The sequence below is a fragment of the Balaenoptera musculus genome, chromosome 17 (assembly GCF_009873245.2).
Source record: "Balaenoptera musculus isolate JJ_BM4_2016_0621 chromosome 17, mBalMus1.pri.v3, whole genome shotgun sequence".
Taxonomy (NCBI): domain Eukaryota; kingdom Metazoa; phylum Chordata; class Mammalia; order Artiodactyla; family Balaenopteridae; genus Balaenoptera; species Balaenoptera musculus.
Genome location: NC_045801.1, coordinates 73,733,947 through 73,746,955, shown reverse-complemented (window position 1 = coordinate 73,746,955; position 13,009 = coordinate 73,733,947). Strand labels below are relative to the sequence as shown.

The 13,009-nt window shown below is 37.6% G+C and overlaps 1 protein-coding gene across 1 annotated transcript; it reads right to left on the bottom strand.

Moving 5' to 3' along the window:
* Positions 1-9,606: 9,606 nt before the first annotated feature.
* On the bottom strand, positions 9,607-10,203 carry LOC118883657 (AP-3 complex subunit sigma-2-like). The gene has a single exon (XM_036830709.1). The coding sequence runs from the start codon at positions 10,186-10,188 to the stop codon at positions 9,607-9,609; it is 582 nt and encodes a 193-aa protein (XP_036686604.1). The 5' UTR covers positions 10,189-10,203.
* Positions 10,204-13,009: the final 2,806 nt, after the last annotated feature.

Here is a 13,009-nt window from a genome sequence, read left to right as displayed (position 1 = left end):
TGTGTTCCTTCAAAGTAGCATTTTCTCTATGAATCATAGTGACATTCATCCAACATAACACCTCCACATCTTCCTCTGCTACTCAAAGTTATTTCAAAAAACACAGCTTGGATAGTCTTTTTCACCTGATATAAAATCATTTCTTATTATTGATTAGAGAAAAGATTGAATAAACGATGAAAGAAAAGTTTGGAAAGCTTTCAGAAATTTATGAAACTGTATTTTTGTTTTAACTTTTGAATTACCTAAGATTTCAGAAGCACATTGATAAAGCTAGGTGAATTATAAATGTTTCTTATCTATTTTAGGTAGTAGGACATTGCATTTTGTCTATATTTTCAATGATTTTATCCTTTAATGCAAAATTTATCACCTTACTGTAATAGTATTAATAATATCATTGCCAATTTTATAAAATTTTATATGGATTGGTGTTATATTTACATGTGTGCCTATATGTTTTTAAACCAGGACTCAACTTCCTGAAATACAACCAATACTAGTAATTTTAGAAAAAAACAAACTCACAGAAGTTTCTACATTTTTATGTGAAGTCTTCTGATTTTATACAGGAAAAGTTAAAAGATTAAGACTGCTTGAGACAAATAAAACCCACCTATAGACTAAGTTTGGGTATACAATACCAGTTTAGACCTCTGTGAACGTGGTCACTACTTCACATATGACAACTGCTCCACAGTGCTGCAGGAAACAAAGAAGGTGAGGCTGGGAAAAGGTAGAGGCCAATATATTCCAAGGAAGGAGCTTGCGATACACTTCCGCTACAGAAGAAACGGTGCAGAATTACCAAAGCGTCCTTGGCAATTGTGGAATGCTGTGTAAGCCACCTTAGAACAGCTATGCCTATTTAATATGTTTGGTATATAGCATATATACCAAAATATATGAATATATAAATCACTGGCAGTAATTCTAGTGATAATGACAATTTCTTCTCAACTTCAACTTATGGTGGTTAAATCAGTTACATTCTAGATGTCTTTACCTATTTTGATGGTGACTCAAAGTTTACAGTGCAGGAAGATGGAACCACAGAAAAGCACAATGTTGATTTCTATGTTCATAAGAATCAGCTGAGGGCTTCCCTGGTGGCGCAGTGGTTAAGAATCCTCCTGCCAATGCAGGGGACACGGGTTCAAGCCCTGGCCTGGGAAGATCCCACATGCCACGGAGCAACTAAGCCTCTGCTCCACAACTACTGAGCCTGCGCTCTAGTGCCCACAAGCCACAACTACTGAGCCCACGTGCCACAACTACTGAAGCCTGCATGCCTAGAGCCCATGATCCGCAACAAGAGAAGCCAAGACAGTGAGAAGCCCGCGCACCACAACGAAGAGTAGCCCCTGCTCGCCGAAACTAGAGAAAGCCCGCGGGCAGCAATGACGACCCAACACAGCCAAAAATAAAAACAAACAAATAAATAACTTAATTAAAAAAAAAAGAATCAGCTGAAACTCTGTGTTCATTTTTGAAACAAGGACTCATCTGCTGACGAAAGTGCAACCGTATCTCTTTCCTTTTGGTCGTCAATGTTTTGGGATAATAATACTTCTCCAGTGTGAACTCAGGAAATGCTCGATAAAACGTATCCATTCTTGTGGACAGATGGATGAGAAATTCAACGCAAATGTAAACCACATGCTCGCAAAAACATACGTCGCAGAAGGTGAATGTTTTTAAAAAATACTTGGCACATATTCTGGAGTCAGCTATAACAGAGATGGAGTTCCCTTTGAAAGTTCCAGATGTGATGACTCCGATCAGACCATAATACAATAGCTATTTAATAAGATTGTGTCCAAGCTCTATAATGAGTTTTTGTGAAGTGATAGTCATTTCCTCTCAGATATTATTCACAAAGTTAGTAAAGTGGGTCGAACTTTGCACAACAAGATTTGTTTCTAAGTTGTCAAAGTGAGTATTCTCTGACATGAATGTACATTCCACATTCAAGCAAAACTTGAGAAGGAAGGTGATTTCACTCAGAGCACTGTTCATTGAGGGTCTAGTTGAGGGTCTAGCAGAATATTCTGCTGTGGCACAGTTTTTACTGTGGGCGTCTATTGACATCTTATGGGGCTAAAGAACCACATGAAAGGGAATGATGAGTCATGTGATGTTATGGACTGAATTGTTTCCCCCCCCCCCGAAATTCATACATTGAAGTCTTAATTTCCACTACCTCAGAATGTGACCATGTTTGGAGATATGGCTTCTAAAGTAGTAATTAAGCTAAAATAAGGCTGTTAGTTTCTGACCTGTGTCATAAGGAGAGGAAATTTGGACACACAGGAAGATACCAGGGATGTACACACACACAGAGGAAACACCATGTGAGGACACAGCGAAAAGGCAGACATCTACAAGCCAAAGAGAGAGGCCTCAGGAGAAACCAACCCTACTGGCACCTTGATCTTGGACTTCTAGCCTCTGGAACTGTGGGAAATAAATGTCTCTTGTTTAAGCCACTAAATCTGTGGTATTTTGTTATGGCAGCCTTAGCAAACTAATATATATGTATTTAGCAGTTAGGTTAGAAAGAAACAACCTTGTTTATGCATCTATCTACCTTCACAACTCTGACTCTGCAGAAAGTGTACATAAAGATTCAGAATTACAGAACAAGGACCATGAATTTTATGAAACAAATAGTCATTGAATATATCAATTGAAATTTCTGCTTTTCTAAAGATCATTGCTGGTCAGATTTTAGAAGTTGGAAACAGATGGTTAAGGTTGGTGATGTTTTCAAATGAGTTACTGTTAGAATGGGATGGTTTGTACTCCTCAAGGTGGGGGGAATAGGTCTGCAAAATCTCTGAATTATAAGAAAACGAAGCTTTGGAACACTGTAATAAGTGAAAGGTTTTTGACTTTTCACTTTTCTGATGTAGAAGACAGATGTCAGCCAACACTTAGAAAAGCATAAGAAGAAAGAAAATGAAGCATATTTTAAAACAGATATACTGTGACTAATACTTCAGTAATACATGCATGAAAATAATCATTGTAACAAGACAAAATAGATTTACAAAAAGATCAGAGGAAATTGTCTTATGCTATGGCTGATTTCCAAGAAGCAAATAGTCTCTATTTGATAAAATATTTAGGAAATATAGATGATAAATATATATACATATACACATATCCATATATGCATATTTACTAATTATTTTAATATTAAGGTTAAGTGACTATTTCTGGACTTTATTTGGACTAATATTTTTAAAATATATTGTGCAAAGGGATCTCACTAATTGAAAGCATTATAATAGTCAATTTCCTATACTACTCTATCTTTCCAATATTTTTAAATATTGAAAGATTTCTTTTCAACATTTTTATAGCTTATCAACTCCATTGTAGCATAACTCATTTAAAACTCACTTAAAAGATGAATCCATTTTAAATGAACAGTGTAATGAGTTTGACAAATGCAACCATCATCACAATAAGATACAGAATAATTCCTTTGTGCTCTTTCACAGTTAATCCAGCCCACCTCTGGCCTTAGTCAATCATTGATGCGCTTTCCATCCCTATACATTAGATTTGTCATTTCTAGATTTTCACATAAAGAGAATCATTCAATATGTACTTTTGTGTCTGGCTTTTCCTCTTTGCATACTATTTTTGAGATCCACCCATATTGTTAAATGTATCAGTAGTTTGTTCCTTTTTATTGCTTAGTAATATCCTGTAGCGTGGATATTACCACTGTTTGTTTATCTATTCACCAGCTTATGGATATGTTTACAATTTTTGACTTTTATGAATAAAGCTACTACAAACTTTCAGGTGCAACTTTTTACATAGACATATATTTTCATTTCTCTTTGGTAAATACCTAAAAGTGGAATTGCTAGATCGTATGGAAAATCTATGGCTAACATTAAAGAAACTGCCAGTTTCCCAAAGTGAGGGTATCATTTTACACTTGCACTGGAAATGCATAAAAGTTCCACAAGCCAACACTTCCTATTGCTAATGTTTTTTTAACTTTAGCCATTCTAGTTTGTGAGTAGTGGAACTCATTTTGCTTTGGATTTGCATTTCTCTGATGGCTGATGACGTTGAGCATCTTTTCATGCGCTTATTGGCCATTTGTAGTTTATCTTTTTTGAAGCAACCGTTCAAATATTTTGCTCTGTACTGTTGGGTTTATCCTCTTTTTACTACTGAGTTGTATAAGGTAAGGCTACAAGTCTTTGGTCAAATACGTATTGCATGTATTTTCTCCCATTCTGTGGCTTCCCTTTTTGTTTTCTTAATTAAATCTTTCAACAAGCAAGTTTTTTGATAAAGTCAAATTTATCATTTTCTTTAATGGCTAATGCTTTTGTATCTTAAAAAGTCTTTGCCTATCTCAAGGATGAGAAGATTTTTCCCATATTTTATTTTAGAAATTGTATCATTTTAACTGTTACATTTAGGCCTATGATTCATTTTGTTAATTTTCACATATGTCATAAGAGTCAATGTTCTTTTTTTTTCTTGTCCCAGTATCACTTGTTAAAAAGTATATTCTTTATCCGTTGAATGAATTGGCATTCTTGGTCACAAATCAATGTAAGTTATATGTGTGATATATTTCTGGAGTCCTTAGTCTCAACTATTTATTTATATGTCTATCCCTGTGCCAATGTTACACTGTCAAAATTACTGCCTCATTATAATAATGAAAGACATATTTAACTACTCTACTTCCGCAATGATCTGAAACAGACTATTTGGGAGTTACCTAGCCATGTAGGAACAGATTTGGAAATATTACCTTCAAATTAATGAGACAACTCTAATTTCCTTCAAATTACCTGTAAATAGAAAGATAAACATCCAAATTTATAAGACAGCTTCAGAAACAAGGGTTGTGGTGAGAGTCAAGCGGAAACTGTGTAGAAAAGAAGAAATGGCAGCATGAAGCGTAGAGATAATGGAACACAGGGAAAATCATTCCAAATAGGAGAGTACCATCCTTAATGGGAAATACTTGAAACATGTCTGAGTGGTGCTATGATAGCAGTGGCTATTGGGAATTCAAAGTGAAAAGAAATTAAATCTAAATTACAATCAATCAGCCCAGAGCAGAAGAGATTTAAATGAAAAGTTAAATAAGAGACATGAAGAAAAGCCAAAAGAATGAAAAAGTTGTTTTAAAAAGTGGAAAGAATCACAGATGACATGATAGCAATAGAAGATAAGCAAAGAAGATAGAATACATTCATACAATTATTCATGGAAAAAAGAAGAAATCAATAGAATTATCTAATATTTTAAACTATTATTCTAGAAAACTTCCTGGAAATAAAAGGAGACCTACATCTATACATTGAAAGTCCCCACGGCATACCTTAGAAAACTGACGTATCCTTATAAATCTATTATAGACTTAAAACAAAATTAAAGATTGAGAAAAAATATTCAGGGGATCCAGGAAAAAAAGTATAGTCATTCAGAAAGGAAAGAAAATCCTGTTGACAAGACTTCTTGGCAACCATGTCCAAAGCAAGAAAACAGTAAACCAACATTTTAAAGAAATTCTACACAACAAAGTGAGAATCAATGAATTTTATATCCAGCTAAGTCATAGTGATTTACCTAGGAAAGTCAATCTATTGACCACTGACTTCTTGAAAGCTGCATATGAAGCAGTAGAAGAATGTAGAAACATTTTCAGAAACTCAATAAAGCAAACATGGAACCAAGGATTTTATATTCAGCCAAACTATTCTTCAAATGTCAAGGCTATAGAAAAGTAGTTATAAACTTGCAGGATCTTAAGAAATACTCTATTCATGAACCTTACCTGAGAAACCCAATAGAGGATGAGCTTCATCCAAGAGATTACTGAGAAACTTCAGCAAAGACAGATGAATTTAATATGTGTGCATAACTTTCTGTCAACTTATTACACAGGTAAATTCACACAACCACTACCACACAATGAAGATACAGAGCTATCACATCACCACAAAGATGTCCCACGTGCTAACCCTTATCAGAGACACCTCCACCATCTCTAATTCCTGACAACCACTAATCTCTTTTCCATCTTATAATTTTGTGTTTTGTAAATACACATTTTGTAAATAAACATTTTGTAAATGTTTTGTAAATACAGCATGGGACCGGCTGAGACTGAGTTTTTTTCCCAACCACATAATGCCCCTGAGATACATCCAAGTTCCTGAGTGTATCAATAGTTTGTTCATTTTTATTGTTGAATATTCATATGGCTATACATTTGGGCCTCTATATATTTCAGGTTTTGAATCCAGGGATTCAACCAACTGCAGACCAGAAGTACACAAAACAAAATAAAAATTCCAGAAATTTCCAAGAAGCAAAACTTAAATTTGCCACAGGCTGACAGCTATTTAAATTGTATAGCATTTACACTGTATTAAGTGTAAGATCTAGAGATGAGTTAAAAATATACAGGAGGATGTGCATGGTTTATATGCAAATACTACACACTTTATATATGGGACTTGAGCATTAGTGGATTTTGGTATCCTTGGTGGTCTTGGGACATGGGACAACTTTATCTCACTTTGCTCAACTATTGAGAGACATTTTGGCTGTTTCCAGGTTTTGGCTATTACAAATAAAGCTGCTATGAATTGTGTGTAGGTTTTTGTGTGGATTTAAATTTTTATTTCTCTGTGATAAATGCTCAGGAATTAATTTGCTGACATACAGTGAGTGTATAGTTTTTTTAGGAAAATGCCGAAATATTTTCCAGAGTGCTTGTGTATCATTTTACATACCCGCCAGCAATTTACAAGAGATTGAATGTCCTCACATCCTTACCAGCATTTGGTGTTATCACTATTTTTAGTTTTAGCCATTCTAATAGATACACAATGATTTCTCGTTGTGGTCTTCATTTGCATTTCCCTGATGACTAGTGATGAACATCTTTTCATTTGCTTGTCTTTATATCCTTTCCAGTGAAATGGATGTCACCTATGTTCTAAATGGATTGTGTGCTTCTCACTGTTGGCTTTTGAGCCCTTTTTCAGATATGTGGTGTTCATATATTTTCTTCCAATCTATAACTTTTCATCTTCTTCATGGAGTCTTTTATAGAGCAAAAGTTTTTAATTGTGATGAAGTCTAATTTATCAATTTTATTTTTTTTTAATCAATCATGCTTTTAGTATCACATCTAAGGATTCTTCACCAAACCCTTGCTCTCTCTCAAAGATTTTCTCCTATGTTATCAGCTAAAATTTTTATAATTGTATATTTTATATTTAAATCTATGATCCTTTTTTACTGAATTTTTATATAAGATGTGAGATTATGCCAAGATTCAATGTCTGGTTATAAATTTCTAATTGCTTAACACCATTTTTTGAAAAGACTGTTCATTCTCCATTGAATTCTTTTACATTTTGTCAAAAATTCATTGGCCATACTTTTTTTTTATATGTGTAACTGATTCACTTTACTGTACACCTTTAACTAACACAACGTTGTAAATCAACTATACTCCAATAAAAATTTTAAAAAAAGAAAAATGACTTCGTTCTAGCTTTGTGACCCTTGACATAACACTTAACACTCTGGGCTTCTGCTTCCTCACCAGCTCAGTGGAGGCTTGTGGAGGACCCTCCAGCTCTTACACTCTTTGATGCTGTCACTGGCTACCAAGCTGGTTTTTACCACAGTTTCTGAGAAAAACCAAGCTGGTTTTTATCACAGTTTCTGAGAAGCCACCTAACCTTTTTGAGGTTTCCTTATCCGTAAGAAAGAAAATAAAATTGGGAGAGGCCATCCTGAGCAGTGAAAAAAAAAAAAAAAGAACTGTGGGTTTAGGCAGACAGACAGTCTCAGTTCTTAGCCCTTGTGACCTAAAGCCGGTTACTTGACCTCTCTGATTCTTACTCTCTTGACTTGCAAAATGGAGATAACAGTGTCTGTCGTAAGGATTGTGGAAGGATCTCGCTCCTGCCACCTTACAGTAGGTACAAAATAAATATCATTTTGTTCCTATATCACTTTCAGCAAATGTGAAAGAGAGGGATGTGAATATGCTGAAATGTCTGTAAAAAAAAAAAAAAAGTAAACTCTTCTGATCAACACTGCCCACCTCTGTGGTTATCGTAGATGTTCCAAAAGACTGAGGTTAAGAGGCTACAGGGAGGAAAGAGCACCAACCACAAGAAGCACGGTTCAAAGCAGGAAAAGACGTGGTCCTGACCATGGTCCTGTCAGGCACCATCTCAGACGGGCTCTGCGACAGCATCAGGAGGCCTGACGAGACAGTTTGGGCCACCGGCCGGCAGGCACGAGAAGCTCCCAGGCCGGGAGACTTTACCATGATGGTGCAGCGAGCTCCCTAATCTCAAGGCAGCTCAACATCACACCTGAGACCTGGCCCCGAGGCAGCGCAGGAGTAAAAGGCACTACTCCGAGGAGGAGCTTCAGCTCTAAGTTAACCACAGGAAGAAAGACTCTTATCACATGTAAACATTTACGGGTTTCCACAGCTAGCTCTAGGGGACTGTCATCTGAGGGGAGCAGGGCGTGCCCAGAGGGAGCTCAGGCAGGGCCCCCTCGCACACGGGGGAGAAGACGCTGCACCGCCACCGGTCTCAGCCGGCACGCTGCCCGCGTCCCCAGCCTCCCCCTGTGCCGGCTCTAGCACACATGACCCCAGCTCGGGCTCTCACGCTCCAGAAGCTGGTGTAGACAGCAGTGGGTTTCCTGGACAAAGTCTCATCGTCCATAACACAGCAACGGGCCCGTCTGCTCCGCGGCAGGAGAATGTATTTTAAACCTGGAAGAGTCGTGATTCTGAGATGCTCCACATGTTGTCAGCTTTGCCTTCTGCAGACACGGGGCTCCTCCCCTTTGAGGGGGACCCCTCTGGCTGTGGGGTGTGCCCTCCCTGTTGGCAGAAACGTGGGGGGCAGGCAAACGACAGGCCTGTGACTTGTGCTGTGTCCTGCACATAAACACCTGGGAGAGCAGAGCCAGGGCTGTGGCAGTGGAGAGTGTATGCCGCCGGAGGTGGTGATGAGACAGCGTGGCTATACAAAACGATCCTGGGTGTGCCAACTCTAGTAGAGCCAGTAGGCAACTCTGGACCTCATGACATCCTGCCCTCGTTTGCCACTCACCACATCCCCAAATCTAGAGGGTCAGCCCTTTTCTAGCTACGGCGCCTCACCAGGGAAGTCAATGCTACAGGACCACAGGGAGCCTCGCGGTGCTAAGGTTGAAGACTCTAGTCGGAGAACATCCTCGTGGTGAGGGTCTGTTCTCACGACAGTCTGCAATCCCTGGGAGCGGCTGCACGTGGCAGGTAAAGGGGGCGAGTGGCTTGGGCACCGGCACCCCACTGAGGAAGCCAGGACCCCTCACATCTGCAGTGGCCGCGTGCAGCAGAGAGGGGCAAGGCCACACACGTGAGAAGCAAGCACAGGGTGGCGGTGGACACAGGACTCCTTCCCGCTTCGGGACAGCAGCGGCCAGGGCCCGAGGCGGGACTCCTCTAGGGCGCAGAGCGGGTTTTGCCGCAGGACTGGCTCGGCTTTGCTGGTTCCAAGGACTCAGTTCAGCCGTCTTCTACCCTCAGACAAACTGCGACGGGTTGGGGACCTTGACGTTGAGATCGCCAGTGTTGATAATCCGAGGCATCTCCAGCAGGCCGATGTTTTTCACGGTGGACACGGCCCGGGCGGGCGCTGCTGAAAGGCCACCCTCGGATTTCTCCAGCCTGTTCTGAGCTTCAGTCTGAGCCACGATTTCATTCATGTTTACTTCCAACACCATCCTACCCATCACCACCTCCTGAAGAATGTAGCGCACCTTATCCATATGGAAGATCAAATCCAATTCACAAACGTTTTCGAAAGACTTGTCCAGAGTCTCCACAAGATCCTGGATGAGGTCCAAGACCCCAAGTTCACTCTCTGATGAATCCCCACAAAATACAAAGTAGAGGGTAGCATAATGCCGATAAATCAGTTTGTAGTCAGACCCACCAGTTAAACTTCCACCCTCCAAGAAGTTACAGATGTTGTCATCCCATTTGAGAACTAGATGGAAGATCTCTCGAATAATCTGCTGTTGAATTTCTTCTGGGAAACGCTGGTAGAAGCAGACAAGCCGCGGCTTCCCGTGGTTATTGAAAACCAGGATTGCCTGAATCATCTTTGCCCGCCACACTCCTTTCTCCACCAGCTGCTTCCAGAGAGCCTCTCCTTCCACTACAACCTGGCCATACTTATATGGAACTATTTCTGGGTTTTTATTCTATTTGATTAATATGTGTGTATACATATATATGTGTGTGTATCAATTTAATTTCATTAGTCGTTATTGGGCTGTTCATTGGATGAGTTGGAGTAGTTTATGTACTTTTCACGGAATTAATCTATTTCATCTAAATTGTCAAATTTATGGGTCTAGGGTTGCTCAGAGTATTCTTTTATTCTTTCAATGTATGCAAACTCTGTAGTGTGATCCTTTGTTTCAAACTGGTAATAGAAATTTCTCTCCTGTCTTTTTATTTGTCAATCTTGCTGGAGTTTTGTCTATTTTATTGATCTTTTCAAATAAAAACTTATGTTTCATTGACTTTTCTATTGTGTGTCTGTTTTCAATTTTATTGATTTTTGCTCTTTTTTTTTCTCCTCGACTATGGGTTTATTTTGCTCTTTATCATCTAAGTTCTTGAAGTGAGAGCTTAGATTATTGATTTGGGACTTTTCCTTTTTTGTCTGTAAGCATTTAGGGCTACAGATTTTCATCTAAGCACTGCTTTAGCAGCACCCCACAATTTTTGATGTTTTGCTTTCATTTTCACTAAGTTCAATGTATTTGTTATTTGTCTCAAGACTTCTTCCTTGACCAACAGATTATTTATGTGTGCTGTTTTACTTGCCAGGTGTTTGGGGATTCTGCTGATCTCTTCCTGTTCTTGATTTCTAGTGTTATTCCATTGTGGTTAGAGAGAACACTCCATGTGATTTCAATTCTTTTAAATTTGTCAAGATTTGTTTTATGGCCCAGGAAAATATTTATTTTGGCATATGTTCCATGGATGCATGAAAATAATGTATATTCTGCTGTTGGTAGGTAGAGTGCTTTATAAATATTTATTAGATCCTTTTGGTTGATGGTCTTGTTGAGTTCTATCCTTGATGATTTTCTATCTAGCTGTTTTGTCAGTTGTTGAGATGGGGTTTTGAAGTCTTTGGCTGTAATTGTGGATTTGTCTCTCTCCTTTCAGTTCTATCAGTTTTTGCTTCACAAGTTTTGCAGCTTGGCTTTTTGGTGCATACAAATTTAGGATTCCTGTGTCTTCCTAGTGGATTGAGTCTCTGTCTCCAGTGGTTTTCTTTGCCTTGAAGTCCACTTAATCTGATATTAATATAGCCACTCCTGCTTTCTTTTGATTAGTGTTTGTGTAGTATATCTCAGTTCATCCTTTCACTTTCAACCTACACATATCATTATATTTGAAGCAAGTTTCCTATAGATAGCAAATAGTTAGATCATGTTTTCTTTTTGTTTTTTAAATCTATTATGCCAACCTCTATCTTTTAATTCAATATATTCAGACTATTTACATTTTCTGTATTTAGTGATAGGTTGAGACTTAATTATGCCATTTTATTTTTTTTCTGTTTGCTCTCTCTGTTTTTCATTTGTTTCTTTTTTTTCCTATCTTTTTGTCAGTTCCTTAAACTTTCTTTAGAATTCCATTTTGATTTATCCATGTTTTTAAGTGTATCTATTTCCATATCTATATTAGTAGTTACTTTGCATATTATACTATATTAGCATAACTTACAGTCTACTAATGTCAACATTTTATGTGTTTGAGTAGAGTATAGAAACCTTACTTCCCTTTATGTCCATTTACCCTTCCCCATGTATAACATAATTAGCTTTAATTTTTCTTCTACATAAACAGAGGACCACATTACACAGTTATAATTTTTGCTTCAAACATTAAATATAATTATAAAAATGCAAGCGAAGAAGGAAAGTCTTATATTTACTCACATTTTTGTTCATTCTCTTCTTCTTTCTTCCTTCCTGGTGTTGCAAAATTCCTTCTTTTATCATTTCCTTTCTGTTTAGAGGACTTCTTTTAGTCATTCTTTTACAGTAGGTCTACAAGCAATGAATTCTCTTAGTTTTCCTTTCAATCTGAGACTGTCTTAATTTCTTCTTCATTCCTGAAAATATTTTCTCTGGACAGAGAATTCTGGGTTGACTTATTTCAGCACTTGAAAAATGCTATGCTACTTCTTTCTGGCCTCCATGGTTTCTGATAAGAAATCTGCTATCATTCAAATTGTTGTGTTTCTCTCTGACTGCCTTCAAGATTTTCTTCTTCGTCTTTAATTTTCAGAAGTTTAACTATGATGTGTCTTTAGATTTATCCTTTTGGGGGTTCACTCAGCTTCTTGAATCTGTAAGTTTATATCTTCTGCCAAATTTGGAGAGAATTAATCCATTATTTCTTTGAATTCTCTTTCTCTTCTCCTTCTGGAACACTGATGACATGAACGTTAGATTTTTTGTTATAGCCCACAGGTCCCTGAAGCTCTGTTCACTTTTATTTTCAGTCTATTTTCTCTCTCTCCTATTGTTCTATCATCACATACACTTTTTCTTTTGTTAGACTATTCATTGACTTTATTTTTTGGCTATTGTAGTTTTCAGTTCTAGAATTTCCACCTGATTCTTCTTTATATCTTCTGTTTCTTGCTGATAATGTCTATTTTTCACTTGTTTTGAGGGTGTTCACAATTACCTGTGGAAGCTTTTTAATGAAGGCTGCTTTAAAAGCCTTGTTAGATAATTCTAACATCTGTGTTATTTTTGTGTTGACATCTAATGATGTCTTTCTTCATTCAAATTTAGATTTTCCAGGTTATTAGTATAACAAGTGATTTTCTTTTGAAATCTGGACATTTCATATGCTGTGAGACTCTGGGTCTTATATAAGCCTTGTATT